This window comes from Ovis aries, chromosome 15, assembly GCF_016772045.2.
Source record: "Ovis aries strain OAR_USU_Benz2616 breed Rambouillet chromosome 15, ARS-UI_Ramb_v3.0, whole genome shotgun sequence".
NCBI classification, from domain to species: domain Eukaryota; kingdom Metazoa; phylum Chordata; class Mammalia; order Artiodactyla; family Bovidae; genus Ovis; species Ovis aries.
Genome location: NC_056068.1, coordinates 76153671 through 76177170, shown reverse-complemented (window position 1 = coordinate 76177170; position 23500 = coordinate 76153671). Strand labels below are relative to the sequence as shown.

At 59.1% G+C, this 23500-nt stretch overlaps 1 protein-coding gene across 4 annotated transcripts; it reads right to left on the bottom strand.

Moving 5' to 3' along the window:
- Positions 1-1639: 1639 nt before the first annotated feature.
- Positions 1640-9950, bottom strand: SLC39A13 (solute carrier family 39 member 13). 4 transcript variants are annotated; one of them, XM_027978976.3, is made up of 10 exons: positions 9897-9950; positions 8004-8312; positions 5731-5844; positions 5379-5503; positions 4624-4728; positions 4424-4513; positions 3681-3731; positions 3232-3364; positions 2956-3055; positions 1640-2863 (listed from the first exon to the last, which is right to left on the bottom strand). In XM_027978976.3, the coding sequence occupies exons 2-10, from the start codon at positions 8302-8304 to the stop codon at positions 2788-2790; spliced, it is 1095 nt and encodes a 364-aa protein (XP_027834777.1). In that variant the 5' UTR covers positions 8305-8312; positions 9897-9950; the 3' UTR covers positions 1640-2787.
- Between the last annotated feature and the right edge of the window lie 13550 nt (positions 9951-23500).

The window sequence follows — 23500 nt, the reverse complement described above, 5'->3', positions numbered from 1 at the left end:
CGACCTTGCTTCCTGGTAAAGCCAGGCCCTGGGCCTTGGCTCCCTGGTTCCTGGCTGCCAAGCCTTCTGTTTGTCTCCACGTCCTGGTTCGCTGTTGGCCCATTTCCTCCCGCTGAAAAATGAGCTTCAAGCAGACCCACTGAGAGCCCTTCTAGGCCTAACCCCGCTCACGCTGTGTCCTCTCCCTCCCCTGGTCCTGCCCCCAGCCCCGTCCCTGTGACGCCCCACGTCCTGTCAGAGCCCTTTACCATCTTGCTGGTCATCTGCCTGCCACCCTTCCAGCTCTGCCGCCTGAAACCTAACTGGGTGGTTCACCGCTGGCTGAGGGCTCGGCCTGGGCCACATGCTTTGCGGATCTTATGCATAATTGTATCTAGTTAATTTCAGCCACCAGTAGGGCAGCCCTATTTTATGGATGCATCTGAGCAGCGGGGCCAAGACCACACAACTCTTAGATGGCATAGCCAGGATTCAAACCTAGGAGTGAGCACAAAGCCTACTGTGTTGTCGTTAGCAGGTTTGACTCCCTCCCGCCCCCTCAAACAGCCTGTTAAAACAGCAACCCTTCGAGAACACCCCTTCGGCTCTCACTTGCCCCCTGGCAAGAGCCCCTTACCCTCTTTTTCCATCCCCTCTGAGAGGCCGTGTCCACAATCCCAGAACTGCTGCCAGTCCGGAGGCCCCTCCCTCTCCCACTGCCGCCAGCCTGAGTCAGGGGGCACCCCCGCTGCGCGCTCCTTGGTGATCGGTCCCACTGACTTCCACCCCCCCACACACCATTCCAGAGCAGCCCCAGCACAGCCTCATGGGGCTCTGTCCCTCTCCTGGGCGTCCCCACCTGAGCGAGGCCTCAGGCTTCTCACCCCTGACCGCGGAGCCCCCATCTGTAAATGGTACCTGGCTGCCTCCCTCAGCGGGCTGAGTGCACTGACATCCCGCGCCTGCTGAGGGCTGGTGGGGGCCCTCCATTCATCAGGCCTGGGCCCACCAGGCCCTGGCTGTCTCGAACAGGTAGACCAGGTCCCTTTTCACTGAAGATGGTGAGTCAGAGCCAGGCCTTCCCCGCCACGGAGCCAGCCGACCTGGGCGTCACACCCTGAACCAGACTCTCTGCTCCCCCCACCACCTGCAAAAGGTGGGAGAGGAAGCGGGCTCCCCATCCGCCTTCTCCCAGGAAGCAGCTCCTGATGCTGGCTTTACTCAGCCTGTTCACTGGAGGGGAGGGTGTGGTTTAGAATAAAGATCTCATTTTTTTCTTTTTAACAAAAAATAATTTCATGGAGGCCAAACCTGGAGACGACTTTGTGGGTGGAGCTCCCTCCCGTGGTGAAGTTGCTTAGGCCAGGCTGGGAAGAAGCCCTTGGTTCGCAGGTCTGCGAGAACACCAGCCTTGGGGGTGACGTGGGCTACAATAGCCTAGAACCAGGCTTGTTTTATTGACATAAGCTAACAACAGAACAAGCCAGAGAAATGTGGAATGTTTATACCCTGTTCGGAGAAGCAGCTCAAGAGAGTGCAAAGATGAGCAGAAGGGCTGAAGGTGGGGATGACAGGCTGGGCAACCTGCAGGAGCCGTGCGCAGAGCAGCCAACCTGGCGGGGACACGAGGTGCCCGGCTTTCGTGTGCAGAACAGAGGCAGCCAGTTCGTGTATATTTATTTGCATCTCATCTATACAACAAGTTATTTACAGATACAAACGGAACCACAGCAAAACTGCTATAAAACCGATCAGCCCCTCCTGACGGCAACTCCTCCCGACGCCCACGGCCAAGCGGCGGGGCTGGAGCCTGGCTGTGGAGCAGGCCAGCTGAGTACCTGGGCCTCGGCCAAGGGAAATAGCTGGGGATTATGGCTTCAGCATTCTCCCGGAGCACATTCCTGAGTGCTGACAACGTGGAGCCCTCACCGCCCCCACCCAGCCCCACCCGCGGTGGCTGGGGAAGGGGGCCTGTGTCAGGGGCGGGCAGCCACCGTTCCCTGTCTTCCTGTCCCCAGAGTGTCTGCCAGACCCCAGGCTGGCAGGAGCACCCAAGTGGATGGGGAGGACACTGGCCTGGGGCTGCTTGCTGCCCTGCTGGCTGCTGTTTGGCAGCTGGAGGTGGCAAGAGCTGCTGGTGCTGCCAGGGAGCATTCGCAGCGGGGGAACAGGAGCCGGCCCAGGGCTGATGGGGAACAGGTCTTAGAAAGCATCTCCCAGCTCCGCGCTGGGTGGAGTAGGACCATCAGCGCTGAGTGGAGCTGGGGGCGAAGCAGCCGCCTCTCCTCTCTTTGGCCTCGGAGCTGGTGAAGGGAGGATAGGGCCACGGCCGAGAAAAGGTGCCCAGCCTTGGTCCCTGGCTGCTCGGAGCTGGGTGCATGCGCCCAGGGGCTTACCCCCAAGGCCCAGGGGCCCCGAGGCCTCAGCGGGGGACAGCCTTGGGGCTCGCTGCAGGCCTGGTTCCTGGGGCGGCTCGCTCCTCCCAGCATCCTGCGCAGACGCCTCTGCTTGGGATTGGCGCTCCCTGCCTCACTGCTGACTCCGGAGGTGCAAGCCCACGGGGTGGCAGGGGAGACGACCAGTGGGCGGGCCCCGGGCATCAGGGATCACAGTGTCGGCCTCGCACACACCTCTGGCCACATGTGCACGACACACACACACACACACCACCCTCGTGTTGGGTTGGCGGCGCACTCGCTCTCTGACACACGCATATTCGCTCACACACACACACACACACACACACACACGGTCACAGAGTGAATCCGAGTCTCTTATTGCTGTGCAGGGGTGGGGCGCCGGGGACAGTCACTCCACGAAGACCGAGAACAGCACCATTACCACGATGCCCGCACAGAGCAGAAGCACCTGCTGCAGGGAGTGCCTGCGGGCGAGAGGGCCGGGGCTCAGAGGGCCGCACGGGCCGACAGGCAGCGGGCAGGGGCCTGCCAACGGCAGTGCCGGTGGGCAGCTCACCATGGGTCGTCTTCCTCCAGGAGGTCGGGCAGCACGTTCACCAGGGCGATGTAGAGAAAGCCGCCGGAGGTGAAGGGCAGGATCCAGGCCACCGTCTCCTCTGCAGCAGGGGGAGGAGCCCTGACTGGCTGGGGGTGCTGGGCGGCCACGTGTACCGACCGACCCCCCTCCCGTGAGGTGGACCCGGGCAGAGCCGGGCTTGGATACCCGGGTCAGGGCAGCCGTGCCCTTCGGCCAGAGCCCCTCTGCAGACCGCCACCACCCCCACGCCCGTACCTACTCCCTTGGGGGACTGCGCACAGATGGCGAAGCAGGCGCCCAGCAGGCCCCCCAGTGCCGTCGAGAGCTGCAGCTTGGCTGCGCTCCATCGGTCAAAGCCGGCCCGGAGCAAGATGGCAAAGTCGCCCACCTGAGGGGAGGTCCAGATGATCACTCTGGGTCCCGGTGGGGCCAGACGCCCTGAGCATCTCAGGTGTGGATGGGTCCACCAAACCCCGAGCAGCAGCCCCATCGCTGGGACCCCCGGCCTACATCCCCTCTGCTGAGCCCCCAGTCCCGAGGCGGCTGGGGCGCGGCTGCAATGGTGGCTGTGGCCTGAGTAGACTAAGGGGCCCCAGGCCTCTGGTGCAGCCCCCCAAGCCAGCCATTGCTGGGCAGTCCCTCCCAAAGTACCCCCACCAGCTGCACACCCCCGTGGCTGATCACGGGGACCCTGCGGCACTCACCTCATGGGGGATCTCATGCAGCAGGATGGCCATGGTGGTCAGGAGCCCGATCTGGAGGGAAGGGAGTGGGGGGCGGGGTCTGTGTTGAGGGCACCCACCTGTCCACTCATCCTACCAGTATCTGCCCTGGGTGCCTTGGCCGGACACCGTTGGGCTACTAGAAATACAGAAGCGAATACAACAGACCAGGAATCCGCCCCCGAGAAGCTAACAGTCGGTGGGGGGAGAGGCAAGGGCTGAGTAAACACAGAAGGAGCCGTGTGACTACACACCGTGACAGGGGCCATGGGGACCGGATGGACTACGTGCCATGGGACACGAGGGGCCTGACAGACGAGGAGTCAGCAGAGGCCTCTTTGAGAAAGTGCTTTTGGAACAGAGGCCTGAAGGATGAGAGTGGGAGAAAGAACACTCCCAGCAGAGGCAGCAGGGAGGAAGGAGCCACCAGAGGGGGACAAGGTGGGCCAGTTCCAGGGTGCTGGACCTCGGGGCCCAAGCACAGAGCGCAGAAGGAGCAGGAGTGGGGAGAAGCGTCTAGAAGCAGGCAGAGGCCGAGTCTAGCAGCTTGGCTGAGGCCCGTGGTCCCAACGAGGAGTGTTTGCAGTAAGGAGGCTGGGATAAGGTGCTGGGTGCGGGGAGCGTGGAAGAGGCAGGTGGACTGGAGGCAGGGCCACCTGGTCAATGTGGGCCCCGCATGCCCATCGCGCTGGCCTGCGCCCCCGCCCCGCCCCAGCCCCACTCACCTTCTTGCTCACTAGGAAGCTGGCGGCCACAGCCAGCCCGTGGGTGAAGTTGTCTATGGTGTTGGCCAGCAGGTTGAGATAGCCGCTGACCTGGGTGAGGAGGGACAGGGTTGGGTTGAGCCGGGCAGGCAGGCCTGAGCCGGGCCGGCCACTCGGGGTGGGGCAGCTGTAGGAAGGGGGGCCCCGAGCGGGCCACTCACTTTGATGTTCCGGACCACGGCGCTCAGGCCGGGCTCTGCAGCCGGCTGGGCCAGATAGTGGCCTCCATTGAGCGCGGCAGCAGCTGCGGGGTCTTTGCTGGGGGCCTAGGGCCAGGAGAAGGGGGGAGAGGTGACATTAGATGCCCCCCACTTGGCCAGGGTAAACAAAGGGAGTGAGACAGGGGAGACCCCTTTTATCTGGCTAGACCTCACTGCTCAACCAGCGGAGTGACCCCAGACCCAACAGGCCCTCTGCCCTCCACACTGCTGTCACTATCGTCCATGGGGCAAGTCACAGCAGGGGCTGGGGCCAGGATCCTTCCAGACAAGCTGGCCCAGCCTCCTAGAGCTCCCAGCAAAGGGCCGAGAGACCGTCTTCTTTAGGGCTTGACTCAAAACCTGAATATTCATTGGAAGGGCTGATGCTGAAACTCCAATACTTTGGCCACCTAATGCGAATAACTGACTCACTGGAAAAGACCCTGACGCTGGGAAAGACTGAGGGTGAGAGGAGAAGGGGACGACAGAGGATGAGATGGTTGGATGGCATCACCAACTCGATGGACGTGGGTTTGAGTAAACTTCGGGAGTTGGTGATGGACAGGGAGGCCTGGTGTGCTGCAGTCCATGGGGTCACGAACAGTTGGACACGACTGAGGGACTGAACTGAACTGACTCAAAACCTGGGCCTCCAGGTCCTAGCACCACCACAGAACGAAGGCTGACCTGTGTAGGCTCTGGAGTTTGGGGCTCACCTGGCTGTTCTCCTCCTTCCCTTTGCTGTCCAAGAACAACTTCTCCAACACCAGGAAGGTCAGGAAGCCAGCAATGACCCACAGTCCCAGCTGCTGTTGCTGCTGCAGGCTCCGCCCCTCACCACCTGCAGGGGGCAGCACTGACAAGCCAGGCCAAGCCAGGGCCACAGATCCCGGGTGGGGGCGTCGCCATTGGAACCGGGGCACTGGGATCGTGATAGAGGTCCAGGAACCCCTTTCCCAGTCATTCTGCAGAGTGGGCAGGGCCTAGGCCATTCCTGGGCCTGGACACCAGCTCCCACCCACTGCCCACCACCCTCCTGGCCTCCCCCCAGCCTGTGGCCTCACTCACCAGAGCTGGCACTGTTCGTGTAGGCCCACGCCTCGGGGAGCAGGTGGAGAAACACATTGCCCAGAAGTCCCCCCAAGGCAAAGCTGAGCAGCTGTTTCAGGCGCCGTGCCCCAGCTACAAGGCAGAGATGCGGGACCTGGGAACCGAGGCCAAAGTCCCTGGCCTGACCCCTTCCCCACCCAGCTTACTGGGCTCCTAGTGTGATCCCAACCAGACTGCACCTCTCTAGAAGGCTGGACGTGGGCTGCTGGCCTCCCCGGGCCCCCAGCCTCCAGCCCCAGTAGGGGCTGGTGTTCAGCAGGAATTCACCGCGTCCTGCAGGGCGCCTGTGGAGCCACTATTGCTCCAGGGCTAAGAGAGCGGACAGGCCCCAGCTCCCCAAGCCAACAGCTGCTAAGTCTGGGCAGATTACTTCCAGGACTCAGTCTTATCATCTGTAAACTGGGGACAATTATATCTATCTGACAGTGAGTGATCTTGAGAAAATTAAATGACAACATGTACGGGAAATGCTTATTAAAGTGTTTTTCTCTTCTCAGCCACTGATACTCTCAGCGAAGTGGCAGAGATCTGACAACTTGTGCAGACTTAGAATACCCAGAGTTGGAAGTGCCCTAAAGGGGCCGTCTCAAAACCCTTGGTTCAGTAGACAAACTGAGGCCCAGAGGGAAAAGGTGGCTTGGTGGTGGGGGTATGATCCCAGGGTAGCTACTGCTTCCAGGCTGTGTGACCTTGGGCTCCTCGAAGAACTTCTCTGTGCCCGTGCGTCCCCATCTGTAACACGGAGCTAACAATCCAAGTCCTCCCTAGGCTGACCCCAAAGGGACGCCATGAGAGGGGCAGGAGCGCCGGGCCTGAAGAGGGCTGTGCTCACAGCTGCAGTGCCAGCCCTCAGCCCAGTGCCCGGCACGGCTGCATGCATGTCCATCTGCTCAATGAACGGTTCCTAAGCCTGGCAGGCAGCACAAGTTCCTGGGGGACCCTCGCTTCCAAGGTTCCCAGGGCTGGTCCAGAACTTCCACGACATTGTCCTGGCTGGGGGCGACAGGCACCTGCATCTTTAGGGCCCCCCATCTGGTCCTGTTTCTCTTTCATCACAGAATGTCACTGTGGACATGCGCACATGGTAGGAAGGGGAAGCCAAGGAAAGCCCTCTGCCACGCCTGCGCCCACCTCCCAGGTGCCCTCCCTAGAGGAGGTGGGCTGCCAGCCTCTCGGTGTTCCAGGGAAGGCTGCCCTGGGGGCTCTGGGTCTGAGCACCCTTTTGCACACTGAATGGGGGCTGGAGTGAGAGGCGGCGCTTTTTACAGGGCACTGGCTGGTGAACATGGAGCCCCTTCCCAGCGCTGGGCAGTCTTTTTTTTTTTTTTCCATGTTAACTGCTTAATTTATGTGTTGGGCCCACCACCCCTACCCTTGCAGGGGTCACCGTGGCACCACGTGCCACACGAAGCCAGCCTCGCTGTGGTCGGAGCCCGAGACGTAAGCCTGCACACTCCACGCCTAAGCATGGTTGAGACAGCAAGGAACTCTGGCCAGAGGTGACACCTAGTCCCACTGCTCATCAGGTCTGTGTACAGCGTTTCATGTATCACCCCAGAGGTATAACATCAGGATGGACTGAATAGCAACCATCTTCTCCTGCATCATCCCACCCGCTCCCCCAGTACCACTACCTCACGTCTCAGTAAGACCCCAAACCCACTCCTCACTCGCTAAATATGGTACAAGGTGACACTCGGGAGGCAGGCCCACTTGTGTTCAAGAACGCCCCCCTCCCAGGTCCGGAAGCCAGGGTGGACGATGCCCCCCAGGCTTTTCAGTGGCTGGGCAGTCTTCCAATCGCTTTACTGATATTAGCTCATTTAATCGTCACAACAATACCTATGAAGTTTATACTGTTATTATCCCCTTTTTTAAGGTTGGGACCTTGAGGCAGAGCCAAGTTAAGGAACTCATGCAATACTACCCAGAGTGGCAGAGCCAGGCTTTGAACCCCAGGCAGCCTGGCGTCCTATTTCCAGCCTTGCCTCTTGCTTCGCAGTGAACGTTCGCTGACGTTCATCTTTCAGAATAAACAGGTGCACAGATGGATGAACAAAGAAGCACGGCGCAGCCTGGCTCACAGGACCGCGGGGAAGAGCTGTACTCAGTCCAGCCCTCTGCCTCAGACACGCTGCCGCCTGGGACGAGACCCGGCTCTCCCAGGAAGGGCAGCGGCATGGTTCCCCAGTCACCTGCTGCCCCTGGGTGCCAGAGGGGGGATCACTCACCTTCTGAGCGCAACGTGGTCCCCATCTCCAAGGGAATGACAAGCAGAGGGAAGACCCCGCTGAGCCCCACCATGAGCGAGCCCAGGAGGGAGCAGATCCACGTCTCCAGCCTCTCTCCACTCAGCAGGGCCCCCCAGGACTCACTCTCCTTATTGTCCAGGCGACAGGCTGCTGCCACCCCCCGGCTCCGGAGGGCCTGCTGGGAGCCCCCAGCCCCTCCCAGGAGCTCCAGGGCAAGAGCCACGAGGAAGAGGAGCCTCTGTCCCGCCATGCCGATGCCGGGGCAGGGACATCCAGGCATGCCACGTGCTGAAAAAACACACAAAGGCCGCTTGCATGAGCGGCCACCCTTGGCCGCGCACCTGCTTAGAAAACGTGGCACCTGGACCCTCCCTGTGCTCCCGGTGGCCACGGTGCTCACCCTCCTGCCTGCCTCCCCCAGGGCCTCCAAGGACCCCTGTGAGGGGTGCACGGAGCAATGGGGCTCTGCTCCTCCACACCCCACTTCCAAAGACCACACACTTTTTTTTTCCTTGGGAGCCAGTTCCAGACTTTGTGTCAGCCTGTCCGCCTAGGGCTAAACTTTCCTTAATGACAGGGTGAGGCGCTGGCTGGGTTCCCTTCAGCCACCGGCAGGCCCGCTCCATCAGGGTGTCTGGCTGCCAGGGGAGAAAGCTTGGCTGCCAGGATGCGCCCCAATGAGGACACCCCCAGGGGCGGCAGCCGGCGGCACTGTCTAACTTGACGGGACGAGCTTAGGAAACGCAGGTGGCGGAAGCCAAGCAGCTGGGCTAGGTCAAGACCATCAGGGCTTCTTCCTAGGAAATGAGTCTAATATCCCGGGGCCCGGAGACAGACAAGAGGCGAGGTGAGACAGAAGAGAGAGGCTCCTTCAGTAACGAGTAGCCTCCCAGATGCACAGGGCACGGCATCCAAGACCCACCCTTAGCTCTGCGCTCCACGCTTAAAGCTGCTGGGCTTGCCGCGCTGTGTGCTCAATCGCTTAGCCCTGTCGACTCTTTGCGACCCCGAGGACTGCAGCCCGCCAGGCTCCTCTGTCCATGGGGATTCTCCAGGCAAGAATACTGGAGTGGGCTGCCGTGCCCACCTCGCCTGACTGTGGACAAGTCCCTAAAGCTCTTCTCTGAGCCCTTAGTCTCCTCCTCCTCCGAGGGAGATCAGTATGGCCTCCCTCACTTGGTCGTGATGGTGAGATGAGTCTGCCCATCCGGTGAGCCTGCCTGGCATTGTGAAGGTACAGAGAGCCCTCCTCACGTTAAGGGGCAGCCCGAGTATACCCAGCGGGCAGATCACAGGATCTGGATGTGAGTCAACCAAGAGGGAAGTTCAACCTGGAAACTCAGGCATGAGGTTTAAATGTGGTCGGCCCAGCCTCAGGCCGGCTGTGACCTTGAGCCGGTGATGTCCTTGCCTCAGTTTCCTCATCTCCTGATGGAGGTGGGAGGGAGGGAAAGCAGCTGGAAGAGACGCTAGGGTCTGGGATCTCCAGGCCATAATGGGACCCTGATGAAACCCACTGGGCTCCACTGGGGACCAAAGGCGGGACTGCGGGCAGGAGGCCGGGCTTGGGAGGCAGAGGTGGGTCACGGTTAGAGGTGAGGGGGCCCCAAGTGTGGAACAGGAGATGGGGGGTACCGAGAGAGTCAGAGAGGAAGAGAGAAGGGGGGAAGCAAGAGCGGCAGAGTGAAGAGGGGGAGAGCCAAAAACAGATGCGGAGCGGGGAGAGATGGGGACGACGCGTGGGAGACAGAGGAGAAGAGCCCAAGGAAGTTTTACGTCCCGCGCGAGAGGCCCAGGTCTGACCTGGACAAGGGGATCGGCAGAGTCCGTCCCGTCCGGGGCTCCGGCCCCGGGCGTCGGGCGGTCACTCACCGTGCGGCGGCGGCGGCGCTCCGGGCGGCCCCGGCCATCCAGCTGCTGCGCCGCGCCCCGCCCCGGCTCTGCCCCGCCCGGCCCGGCGCCCCCCTCCGCCCGGGCCCGGAGCCGCCCCCAGCGCGCGGCCACGTCACACGGGACCTGTCCGGAACCCGGCGCGCCGCGCGCCGCGGGGTCGCGGGGGGAGCGGCGGCAAAGGGGCGCGCTTCCGCCTCGAGGCTATGGGGGACCCAGGAGGCTGGCGCACTTCCGCTCGGGCCGGACCGGGGACGGCGGCGGGGAGCGTCGGGCGGAAGTGGGAGCCCCGTGGGCACCCGGCTCGGCCTGGCTGCGCGAGGGCGGAGGCAGCGGCCCCCGCAGGGACCGCGAGCGGCCGGGGGACTTGGGCTTGCGGGGCCCGGCCGCCGCTTCCTCTCTCGGGCGGCGGTGCCGGCCGCGGCCGCACGGGGGCGCGCTCGGCCGCTGGACGGCGCCGCCCCGGGCCGGGGTCCGGGTGTGCGGGGCGGGGGACAGCTGCCGTGCTCCCGCTCTGAGTCAGCCGGGCCTGGCTCCTCCATGAGCCAGGGAAAGGAGAAGTGCCTGCCACAGGGAGGGGCCTAGCCCCGGGAACCTCAGAAGAGGGAATTTTATTCTTACTCATCGAATTATTTTTATGCTTTGGTTTTTCACTGGGAACCTCAAGCCTTTTGTCTCCAGGGCTTGTAACCCTTTGGAGTCCAATGCACGGTGGCCCGACGTTGCTGCCCGGTAAACTCCAAACCTTGGGGAGCAGAGACTCTGTGCTTCCGTCACTTTAGACGAGGGCAGCAAACAGTAGCATCGTTATTATTGCAGTTTAATTGAACGTCTATGACGTGCCATTCACTCTGATCATACTGTCTTCACTGAATCCTCGGGTCTGTCCCATTAAGGCGGGGACTGTTAGCTCAGGGTCGCACGGATGGCAGAAGCCCGATTCAAACCTGGGTGTCCCTGGACCCAGAGTATGTGAGAGCACCTCTCACTTGCAGGATCGTGGAAATCTGGTTTGGCATTTCCACTTTTGCATTCTTGGGGAATCAGCCAGGACCATATAATACTAGGAAAGGGGCACTTGGGTGCCCCCTTGGGTAGAGATTGTGTCGGGGGTGGGAGTCTCCGAGCCTCTGACCCTCATCTGCTCCTGCGGTGGGTCCATGTGTCACTGTTACCGGGGGCTCCGACAGCACAGGGCTGTCACGTGCTACACCAGTTGCCCTGTTCTACTGCACTCGCCCACGTTTGCCCTTCCTAGACCCCCAACTACACAGCAGATCAATTTTCCTCTGAAAGTCCTGTCTGCCTCATCAGCCAGGCCCTTAGGTCTGCTGGGGCGCCCTCCTGTTCCGCTTCCTGAGTTCTGAAGTGGAAGCCCCAACTTACTTACTTTGTAAAGGGAGGAAGACACTCAGGGATGCTGCTCTGGGATCTCCAAGATGCCCTCCCTACCTATGCAAATCACTCCATCACATGCAAAGCACTTCACAATATACAAATGATTTCACAATAACATAGTCAGCATTCCCGCCACTAGGAGCTGAGGACTGCTGGCCGCCAGTAAGGGGATGGGCAAGACCCTGCTAGAAACACCACATGCTGCCTTCTCTCTGCCCTTTCCTCTCACTCGGGTCAGAATTTCCATCATTAGACTCCTTAATGTACTGGGGGTTGGGATGACACTGGAAAATGGTCATGAGCCAGAAGAGCCCATCTAGAGTTTGGTGGGGGAACCAGAGAGAGTGTGGCTGTTAAAAATGGTGAGTTCCATCTGCCAGGGGTTTCCGGATGTAGACAAGTAAGAAAAGAGAAATGTAGAAATATCTTTAAATATATCCGCTAGTTTAAACTCATGACAAGGAGGATGATTAGAGGTATTGAGAGATGTATATATATATATGCCCATGTATAATTGTGAGTAAATAAAAACTAGAGAAAATCAAGTCTTCCCAGGCGGTCCAGTGGGTTGAGTCACACGCTTCCAATGCAGGGGTATGGGTTTAATCCCTGGTCAGGGAACTAAGATCGCACAGGCCGCAGCTAAGAGTTCGCATGCCACAACTAAAGATCCTGCATGCTGGGGCTTCCCTGGTGGTTCAGTGGTAAAGAATCTACCTGTCCATGCGGGAGAGACAGGTTCGATCCCTGATCCAGAAAGATTCCACATGCGGTGGAGCAGCTAAGCCCCGGTGCCTGTACTGTAGAGTCCAGGATCCACAACTACCGAGCCCACACCCCACAAACACTGAAGCCCGTGGGCGCCTTGAGCCTGCTCCACAAGAAGAGACGCCACGACAATGCACTGCAGCTAGAGAGTAGCCCCCGCTGGCCTCAACTAGAGAAAAGCCCCACGCAGCAACAAAGGCCCAGGACAGCCAATAAGTAAATAAATAAAAGTATTTTTTAAAAAGAATCCTGCATGCCACAATGAAGATCAAAAATCCTGTGTGCTGCAATTAAGATGCTGCTGCTGCTAAGTCGCTTCAGTTGTGTCCGACTCTGTGCGACCCCATAGACGGCAGCCCACCAGGCTCCCCAATCCCTGGGATTCTCTAGGCAAGAATACTGGAGTGGGTTGCCATTTCCTTCTCCAATGCATGAAAGGGAAAAGTCAAAGTGAAGTCTCTCAGTCGTGTCCGACTCTTCAAGACCCCATGGACTGCAGCCCACCAGGCTCCTCTGTCCATGGGATTTTCCAGGCAAGAGTACTGGAGTGGGGTGCCATTGCCTTCTCCCGCAAGTAAGATGAGGCACAGCCAAATTCATGAAATTTTAAAAAGAGAAAAATTTAAAAACATACGTATGTAAAAAAGAAGGTGTTATAGTGATGAACAGAGGATGGCAAGGGGGGCCACGCCCTCCTCTCCTTGCCGAGCACAGACGATCGGCTTCCAACACATTCAGCAGTCGGTTTGGAGGCTTCAGGGACTGCCTGGGTCACGGCACTGGGCCGGCACACTCCAGCAGGGCAAGGTGAGCCTGGACACTGCCTTGCTTGTGGTTGGGAGGCATCTGGCACCCAGGGTGGGGCTGGGGGGTGGCACAGACCAATTTCTCTGCTTTCACTGAGTTGCCTAGGGTCTGACTGTAACACGTTGTTCCTGGCTCTGGTACCTTTACCGGGGAGGCCTTTCTCAGCAGCCTCAGCCCCCTTACTTCTGGAAAGTGGGACTGCTCCTCACCGGGTGGGCGATGGCCGGCACTGCCCAGGCCCTGCCAAACCCTCTCCTCCTCTGTCGGTCCAGGCTGGAGGCCCGGGCCTGGGCGCCTTCCTCCTGCTTCCAGAGCGTGGCCTCTGTGAGAAAGCTGGCCTTCTCTGGGCTTTCCATGGGGGCCTTCAGGGAGGCAGCAGTTGCTTGGAGAAGGGCGTCTGAGGCTCAGGGGGACCAGGGTGGGTGAGGCGGAGCCCGGGGCTCACCCAGGGCCCCGCTGCTCTTACCGTGGCCTCCGGCTCGGTCTCTCCACACTGGATATGCCCTCTGGAACCCGCGACTCTAACTCTGTCTCCACCTGCTCTTCCCAGAGCAGCCTTACCTCCCCGGGAGTTCCTGGGGAGCTATCCCCTCTGAATCTCCAAGCCTGGCTGGCAGTGCCCCAGTGACTCCACCCAGGGGGTCCCTGTGGCCAGGCTCCCTCCCGCCCTGCCTCACTCCTTTCCTGTGGCCTCCCTGCCTTTACTGAGCCCATGTGACTCCCATCCCACCCTGGCAGGCCCGGCCTGGCCTTCCCCTTCCACCATCTGTCGATTGGAATCCAGCCTGTTTACAAGGCCGCCTCCTCTCTGAAGCCTTCTGGGTCTGTCCAGGCCCTCAGTGGTCGTGTCTTTGGAGCCTGGAGCCCTGTCCCCTGAATACACAGGGCTTCTCCACCCCCGACCCTCCTCAGCCTCACCCCACTGTGGGCTTCTGGAAAGAAAGACAAGCTCTTGCCAATAACCCTGAGGAGAAGTCTGTCCAAATCAATTTAATGTCTCCTTTTCCCTCTCTCCTGCCTCAGGAGCACAGAATGGGATAAAATTCCTGTGTGCTACACACTGTGTTCTGAGACTTTGCAGGGCTCTCTTTTATTTAATTTATGTATTTTTAAATATATATATATATATATATATAATCTTTCTTTATTTGGCGGTGCCAAGTCTTAGTTGCAGCAAGCAGGACCTTAGTTAAGGCATACAGGATCTTAGTTTCCCGACCAGGGATTGAAGGAGTCTCAACTCCTGAATCACCCCATTTAATTCACATTTATTCATAGATTTTCTTACGTGTTACCCTGTTCAAATCCCATATCTCTGCTTCCTTCTTGGGAGAACCTGAGTTTTAACAATTCTTTTTTTATTTTTAATAAACATGAAAAAAAAAGAAAAAGTAAACACGACAGGCAATATTCTGTCCAATCTGGCTTTTTTTTTTTTTTTAATAAAGAGCTGTTTTCTTTTACATTATTCAGATTTTTTTTTTTTACAATTGTTCTCATATAGGTCCTGCCTAACTCTTAATAAACTTCAGTTCAGTTCAGTCGCTCAGTCGTGTCCAACTCTTTGCAATCCCACGGACTGCAGCACGCTGTCCATCACCATCTCCCGGAGCTTGCCCAAACTCATGTCCCTCAAGTTGGTGATGCCATGCAACCATCTCATCCTGTGTTATCCCCTTCTCCTCCTGCTTTAATAAGCTTACTTTTAAATACTTTACATTTTGCAGGTAGTTAAAAGAATGTATTTCATGTTACATGTTAGATGTAGTGCACAGGAAAGCAAATGATTTTTATGCACTCCTTTGATACCTGGTAAGCCAACTACATTTTCTTATTGGTTCTCGTCAATTCTCAGTATTACTCTTGAGTCTTTGGGTGGGTAATCACATCATCTCCTAATAATAAAAGTAGCAGAAGGAAGGGACGCACATCATCTGTTGTAGAGATATGGTTTGGCTTGGTTTTGAACTTCGTAGGAAGTGTTTGGGGACTGGCTTTTTCCCTCAGCGATATGGGTACTAAGGGCTTCCCGGGTGGCTCAGACAGTAAAGAATATGCCTGCAATGCAGAAGATCCGGCTTCATTCCCTGGGTTGGGAAGATCCCCTGGAGAAGGGAATGGCTACCTACTCTAGTATTGTTGCCTGGAGAATCCCAGGGACAGAGGAGCCTGGCGGGCTATGGGGTCACAAAGAATCGGACAGGACTGAGTGACTAACCCTTTCATGGGAATAAGACTGATCCAAAATATTGGGAGAAGCTAGCTTGCTTGCACTGCTGAGCCACTGGGTGAATGAGTCCTCTGTAATGTGCCCGCTCTCTTTGTCAATGGGCATTTGGGACATTTCCTAGGTTTTTGCTATTCAGGACAGTGCAGCTTTGAATGATCCCTGTCTCTTGGAGCACATGCCAAAGTTTCTCTTGATTTTAGCCTGGAGGGGGATCTGCTGGGCTTTACAAGATAAGGCCAGATTGTTTTCCCCAGAGGTTGTCTGGAGTTGCACTCTGACTAATGCACTGGAGATCCCTTGGCCCCACCTCTTCTCCAACGTTTGGTGCTGTCAGTCTCGTTCATTTTTGCCCTTCACATGGTGTAAAATAGCATCTTATTGTGGTCTTTATTTGCATTTCTCTCATTGCCAATGAGCTTGAGCATGCCTTAGATGTTGACTGGACAAACGTGTTTCTTTTGTAAAAGGGCCAGTTCATGTCTTATATCTGTTTTTCTGTTGCATGACGAGGGTTGTTTTTTTGTTGTTTTAGTTTTTTCTCTGTGGATTTGCAACAGTCCTTTATGTATTTTTGATGTTTATCCTTCATGAGTTGGACCTGGCAGACAGGCAGACGTCTCCTCCAGTTTGTGGCTTGCATTTCACTTTCTCTAAGGTGTCTCCACGTCTCTTCCCTCCCACACCTGTGCCAGGGATGCGAGTGTGCGTGCGTGCGTGTGTGCACGCGAGCGCGTGTGTGGTGTGTGTGTGGTGGGCTCCTGTCCCTCAGAACACCTTGCAGACCAACGCCACTGCCTCTCCTGCTCCCTGGGGCGTTAAGGGACCCCGGTAGCCCTCCCGTATTTGGTCGAGGGAGCCGGGATGGGGCGCCCCCGTCGGGGTTGGGGTGGACATGCTGCGGCAGGGAGGGCCTCCTCGCGATGGTGCCCCCTCCCAGGAGTTGTTTATCACTTCCGGCTGCTCACCTGGGGCCCGGGCCCCTCTCTGCTCCGCTGGGCAGCAGCCCGGGCGCTCCCTGGGGGCGGGCGGCCGCGGGGGAGGGGCGCCCCGGGCCGGGCCCTCGGGAGGCGGAGGCGCGGGCCAGGCCTGCGGCGGGGGCTGGGCGGGGGGCGGAAGCTGCCCGAGCAGATAAGGGCCGAGGTCGGTCCTGCGGTGAGACAGTGCGGGACGCCGCCTCCTCCCCCCAGCCTCCGCCCAGCCCGCCCCCGCACCCTGCAGTCCCAACTCCCCGGAGCCACTTTCAGCCCCGGCGGCCCCCTCCCTCCAACCCCGAGGGTTGATCCTCTGCAGTCGTGGGGGATGGGGCTCCAGCCTGCACGTTTCGTTCCAAACTTCAGTCATCTCCGTTGGAAAATGGGGGTGGGAGCTCCAGTTACCCACCCCCAGGGCCGTTGGGGATGGGACAGGCGCAGGCTGGTGAAATCCCTTTGTAGATCTGGGCCCTTTTGTCAAGAAGGGGTATCCTGAGTTCCTCGCATGGCCCCTGCCTGTTCTTGCTGACTCTCCAGGCTTGATCCCCACTGTGTAGATGAGGATTTGGGGGGCCTGCCCTAAGTCACAGAGCAGGCCATCAGGAAACAAGTGGGGAGTGGAATGGAGCTCTTTGTATTGCCCCCAACCCCAGGAACAAAGCTAGGTTTGGGTATGCTTGTACACTCTAGGGGCCCTCTTTAAGAAAAAGATTACAAAATCACAAATACAAATTTGCTGAGGCCTCTCCCTGGGCCTTGAAAGGGGTCCAAGCAAGCCAGAAGGGCAAGTCCAGCTTCTTGGTTTCCTGGCCCCACCCTGCAGGCCACCCCTCCCCCGCCCCCCGACCCGGGAAGGGCTTATACCCCTCCTATAAGAGCGGGTCGGACACCAATATAGTTGCAGGGTTGGCCCAAAGCAGGACAGCTGGGGCCTAGAGGAGTCCCCACTGCAGCTGGGCGCACCCCCTTGCATGCTTAGGCAGCCCTCCGCCAGCCCAGCCCAGCCCAAGAGCGAGAGCAGTCAGGCATTTGGGGACTGCACCACAGCTGGGCAGGGCCCAGCCCTTCAGTCCCAACCAGCCACTCAGGGCCTCTGACTTGTGGGCTGGCAGTGGTAGGGAAAATTCCTAGGAAAAAAAGGAAGGGGGGACCTGTCTGGGGCAGGGCAAGTGCATCTGACTTGGAGTCACATGAGCCTGAGGTTCAGGTCTCTGCAGGACCATGTGACCTTGGGAAGACTCCTTCACTTTGGTTTCTTCATCTGTAAAATGGGAGTAATAATAGTACCTACTCGTCAGAGCTGTAACAAGGCTTAAATGAGGCCATGCATGAAGAAGGGCTGAGCCTTTGGCCTTTAGAAGCAAATTTCCCTTCTGTGAAATCTCCAGGTCAGGAGAGGCATCTTTCTCTCCATATTAGAGTTGTCACTTATGCACTGGGGGGTGGACTGGTATGTCTCTGGTTGCAAAATTGAGATTTAGACCCCATGAATATCTGGCAGCAAGGCCCTGGTTCTAACCACCAGGGAACACTGCCCCCTTGGGCCTGTCTCCATCCACTACTAGGTGTGCGTACACAGGGCAGGGAGCCAGGGGGAGCATTTGATTCAGGAGGCTGCTCACCTTTCTGGATTTTATAATCTCTGATCTTATGGTCACCTGAGGCTGGAATTTTTCTAACTCCAGCATACTGCAGCCTGAACCAGGAGAAGCAGGAGACTCTGGGGATGGAGACAGAGCCGGGGAACTGGGAATAGGTCATGACTGTGAACCAAGAACCTGCCTGCCAGTGCAGGAGATGTAAGAGACATGGGTTCTTTCCTTGGGTCTGGAAAATCTCCTGGAGAAAGGCATGGCAACCCACTCCAGTACTCTTGCCTGGAGAATCCCATGGACAGAGGAGCCTGGTGGGCTATATACAGTCCATGGGGTTGCAAAGAGTTGGACACAACTGAAGCTACTAGATAGGGAAGCCTGGTGTGCTACAGTTCATGGGGTGGCAGAGTCGGACACGATTGAATAACTGAACTGAACTGAAGCTACTTCGCATGCATGCACACGTGAGCCTGGACAACAGTGACATCCCAAAGGACTCAGATTCTTCCAAACAAAGAGGTACTGCTTCGCCTCACGGTTTGCTTAGGATTTCTCCTGGGTTAATAGACGAGAGAACTGAGTTCTCAGCTCAGAGCTGCCCCTCTGTAGCCAGCTGACCTCACACCAATCCCTCTTCCTCTCTGAGCCTCAGTTTCCTCATCTGTGAAATGGGGATAAGAATACTTCCAACTGCAAGGATTATAAGATATGGAGTGCACAGAGTGCCTGGTCAACACTACCTGTTGGTCAAACCGTGTGGCTGTCTGGGGATGAAAGCGGGTGTCTTGGGAGGGCAGGAAGTATGTGAGTAGAAGTGGGGAGTCCTGCCAGGGCAAGAGTTGAGCCTCCAAGGACCTTGCCTCACAGATGGAGTGCCTTGGGGTAGGGCTGGGAACCCCAGCTCTGGTACTCTCCCAGATCAGGACAGGTCAGAGGGAGGTCAGGGGCCCTGGGCGTGCAGAGAAGAGCAGGGAGCAGAGGTTCTCAGGCAGGTGAAAGGGAAAGGAGGGAGGAAGTGGGGGCTTCTGGGAGGAGACAGTGTACGTTGCTGGCCACACGGTCACTGTGAGGCCCCAGACCATGACCTCCTTTGTCCTACATTACCGGCTTTCAAGTGAGGCCTTTCCCCAGTGGGGAAACCGAGGCTCCAAGGGGCGAGATCACTTTCCCAGGGTCACACACTGCAGGCTCCCCAATCTGTCTGGCTCTGCAGCCTGGACTCCCCAACAGTCACAGCCACTTTCTTATCTTATCTGCCTGATGAAGTTGAGTGAAGCAGCGTGATCTCAGAGGTGCAGAGGGATCCTGGGCCCTGCTGCTGTCTCCTAGGACCCCGAGCTCTAGGCTGCCAGCTGTTCAGGAGACACTGCCGGGATAGCCTGGGGGCTGGGAGCCCAGGTGGGGCCCAAAGCATTTGCTCTGAGAGCAGAGACCCCTGGAGTAAAGGGGAGTGAGCCTGCCATCTCAGGAGGGTTCCAGTAAAGACACCCCAACAGCGGGGGAAGCTGGAGGCGTTGCTCACAAGGCCCAAACTAGCCAACCTATTTCTGAAATTCCTTCTTCTTGTCTTAAAAATTCATATAGATTTGTATTCTGTTAAAGAGGTGGGATCCCCCACCCCACACACACTTAAAAAAAATCAGTTTCTACTCAGTTTCCACCTGCGCGGACACTCCAGGAAGACGTGATGTCTTCAGTGACTGCGTGTATCTGGGGCCTGCCCTGTGGACCCCAGGCCCTGGGCCCCTGGTCTGGTTTGAGAAAGTGCAGGGACAGAGTTGAGGTCACCATCCTGCCTGTTCTCACAGTCTAGGGCTCTCCCCACCTCCACTCCATGCTCCTGACTCTTGCTTCGGCTCTCCCGTCTCCTTTTACAGACGTTTGTCCAGCCCAGCCCACTTGGGACTTCTCAGATGCTTCACTCCCCCCTCTTCATGCCCTGAGGGTCCTTGTCCAGAGGGGCCCTGCCCATCTTCAGCTGTATGTGTAGGGCAGTCTAAGCCCTTGCCTCCCCAGATGAACAAACAGCCTTGTTGAATCTCCCCATGCCCATTTGGAGGAAACTGAGGCCCATCGCTGAGAGAGGCTGGGCCTCCAGGGTTCCCAGGGGACCTCCGGATGGGTGGGGTACCTCAGCCTAGGAGAAGGCACCCGATCCGGGGGGGCCCCCCTGCCAGGGATGCAGGGAGGAGGAGGGAAAGCCATGGGGTGCCGGGGGCTGCAGCCTGGCAGGTCCCTGTGCCCAGGGTAGGGAAGTTTCTTATTTCTCCTGCTCCGACTTCCCCCTTTGATTTATTATAGCCATGAAATGCTCTGCTCTCTTCTCTTTTCCTTGCTGTCCGCGGGGCTGGAGCAGTGCAGGCCCTGTGGGACTCCCCTCTCCTTCCAAAGGGCGAGCCGGTCGCGGAGAGGTGAGTCGGGGCAGGCAGGTAGGGCGGCCGAGGGGGGGCCCGACTCCCACCCCCGTCGCGGCGCCCCCAAGGCTGGCCCGGGGGCAGGACCCCAGGGGCGGGCACAGTCTCGGTCGGGAAGGGCTGGGGCCGGGCCGAGAGGGTGTGGCAGGTGTGGGCTTGACGGCAGACAGCTCCCAGGGGCTGTGGGGGTGGCGGGCTCTGAGGCTGCGGCCTCAGGAGGCTGGCGGATGGAGCCCGGTCAGGTCGAAGGCCGTCAAAGAGTCCTCCCGTGCTAACCCTTAGGCGGGAGAGGCGGCTTCTCTGTGACCCCTGACCCCATGTTCTGATTTCTCGACGGCCAGGGGGGCCTGGTTCAGCCGCCTCTGGGGCATGGGGCTGAGCACCCAGAGGAAGGCGGGAGGCCCGCAGCCCAGGCCTCGGGCTCCTCGAGGCCGCGCCCCTGCGCCCGTTGGACATCGGCTCGAGGCCGGGGCCAGGCAGCTGAGGGCTGAAGTCCGACGGCCCGGCCCCCGGGGCGGACCTGGCGGCCCGAGCGTCCCGGGCCGCCGCGGTGTGGTGCCTGTGGTAACGGGGCTGTTGGCGTTTTGCAATGGCCCGGGGGCGGGGAGGCTGCGCACCCACGCTTCCTGTGGTGACTGGGTGCTTCCTGTTTTCTCAGGCGCCGGACTTGCTGCTGCCGATGTGGAAACAGGGGCAGCTGCAGCCGGGGTGGCTCCAGGCAGGGCGGCCCGCCGACTCTGCCCAGAGGGGCCTGAGTGGGCCCGCACCCCAGGCCCCGACCCCGGCAGTAGACAGCCCGAGTTACCCCCCAACCCCAGGGGCCCCATGCCTCCCATCTCCAGCAGCTTCCGCCAAGAGGAAGGGGCCAGGCAGGGCTGCCGCCCAAGGCTGAGCAGGTGGTCCAGAGGGTCCGAGGTCCAGGGATGGGAGCTCTGGTCTCAGCTCTGTCCTTTGTTCTCTGAGTGCCTCTGGCCATCCCTGACCCACCCCAGGCCTTGGTTTTCCTTTTTCACGTGAGGTGATCATGGTACTCAGAGTCTAAAATCCCTCACCCATTTCAGCCCCAATTCTGACCTTCCTTGATTTTTTCCATCCCAAGAGCCTCAGCTTTGAGGTCAAGATGGGCCCTGAGCCTGGGACCATCCGAGGTGGGGCTTGGCATAGGCCTCAACAGAGAGGGGTTTGGAGAGACTAGGGAGAGCACAGCCGCTGGGGAAACTAGACTTCCAACTGAGGTATGGAGGCCGGGAAAGGCCAGGACCAGGTTAGGGAGACAGGCTGTGGATGGGACAGACGGAGAATGGTGGCTGACAAGGTTGACTCGGAAGGGTTCAGAGCAGGAGAAAGATCTCTGGATCCTCTGTATTCCTACAAATGTTAGGAAAGGGTCTGGTACGCCCTCACATTCTCTCTCAGGAGAAAGATGAGTAGGGCTAGGGGCAGGGCCAGCCCTTCCCGTCTGTCCGGCAAGGAGGTGGGTGCCTGTGAGGCATGACACGTGGGCCTCAGGAGGGCCCGGAGCCTTCTCCAGGAGTCAGGTGCCTGGAGGTTCCACCACCAGGGCCAGGCCTTGGGAACTTGGCATTGCCTTTTCCCCGAATGTGTTTTGTTTTGTTTTCAAGCTGCTCTTGCAAGAAGGGGAGGGCAGATGACTTGGCTGCTTGTGGAGATTGCTGACAGCATCTGACGTCTGGAGGAAGAATTTCTTTGCAGGAAGGCCGAGGCCTGGGAGCCCCTGGGGGAACTGACCGGTCCACTGACTGAGTTCAGCCACCCCGCTCGGCCCAGGAGGTTCTGAGGGGCCCACTTCTTAAGTGGCTTCTCCTCAGTCTCAAGGCCTGTCCATCGCGGATGGCCAAGGACTGGTTCCAGCCAGAGAGGCCTCCAGAGTCCCAAGACCCTGGTGCTCAGCCTGAGGGGCCAGGAGGCCTGCCTGGCCTCTGCCATCCCGTCCCCTGCCTTGGTGCCTGGGCTCAGCCCAAGTGCTGAGTTGGCGGCTCCGCAGCTGCTCTTCTGCCCACGGAGGCCCAGTTATAAATAAGCCCAGTGTTGGCCAAGTCATCAAGTTCTACCCCAGCTGTATTACCTCAGTGACCACAGGTTGGGGCTGCCCAGAACTGGGCCCGCCAGAACCTGCCCATCAAGGCCAAAGGCCAGGCCAGCCTCGATTCCCACAGTGGGGGTCCTCAAACCCAGGGCGGGAGTCTGTGCAGCTCGCTGCTCAGACCTGGACCTGCCTGGACACAGGCCACAGAAGGGGCAGGGCCCATCCCGCCCGCACGGAGCCAGCAGCTATTTACAAACCGAAACCGGGAGAAGCGAAGTGGCTGCGGCCAGAGTGGCTCCAGGCCCCCCGGCCCCCACTCCATCCCCCGCGGCCCCCTCCCCCGCTCCGCATGGCTTCCTCTTTCCTTCCCCACACAGCTCCCCAGCCTCCCACTGCCCCGGCCAGCTCTCTCTGGACAACCTGCCAGGACCTCGCAGTGACCCCCCCCCCCGCCCTGTCCCCAGCCCCTCAGCCACTTGCTTGGAGGTGGGGGGGTCCCCTTCAACTCCTCACCCCCCAGGACCCCATGAGCCTGGGCTCCTTGGAGCAGCCCCCTCCCAGCGGGGCCCGGCCCATTCTGGCCTGCCCGAAGCACATTCCCACAGTTCTCAGTTCCCCTTCGTGAGTGGAAGAGCTCCAGCCCCAATGGCCGCCATGACGCTGCTCGGCCCTGCCCGACGGTAGCCGATCCAGCGGCTCCTTGACCTTTCCCGGGGTGGGGATGCTGGGGGCAAGGAATCTGGGGTGCTGCGGTGGGCCTGGGGGCACCCGGGGCCTTCCAGGGGGCTTGTTTCTGGGCGGGAGGCCCCAGCCATCTACTGTCTTTGAGCTGGGTTTCAGCCCCCTCGTCCGGCTGGTGTAGGTCACAGGCCCTCTTGCGGGGCAGAGTTGAGCTGGGACAGACGGACGCTGGGCCTGAGACCACGGCTCTTGCTGCTTGGGAACCGCAGGCAGGACTGGCGCTGCAGCAGAGGATTGTTCTAGGAAGAGACAGAAGACAGCGCATGGGACACCCGTTTCAAATCATGAACAAGCTGTCTCACGATGGGTGCAGAGCGGGTTGGTTCTTTTCGTCCCCAGATAGAGACTGTCCCACCGTCTCCATCAGAAATGGATGCTGGGGCGCAGAGGGCAAGGCGCGTGTCCCAGGCTACTCAGCGGGCAAGTGTCTGGACCGGGAGTCAGGGTTTCCCGACACCCAGTCCCCTTGTCTGTCCATCTGACTGGCTCTGGCTCCATCTCATCCACCTGTCTCCTTCCCAGGGAGGACACAAGTTTCCCAGCCCCAGGGACAAGGCAGGAAGCCAGGCTGGCATGAAGCTTTAGGGGGACGCAGGCCTTGGACCCCAGAGCTGC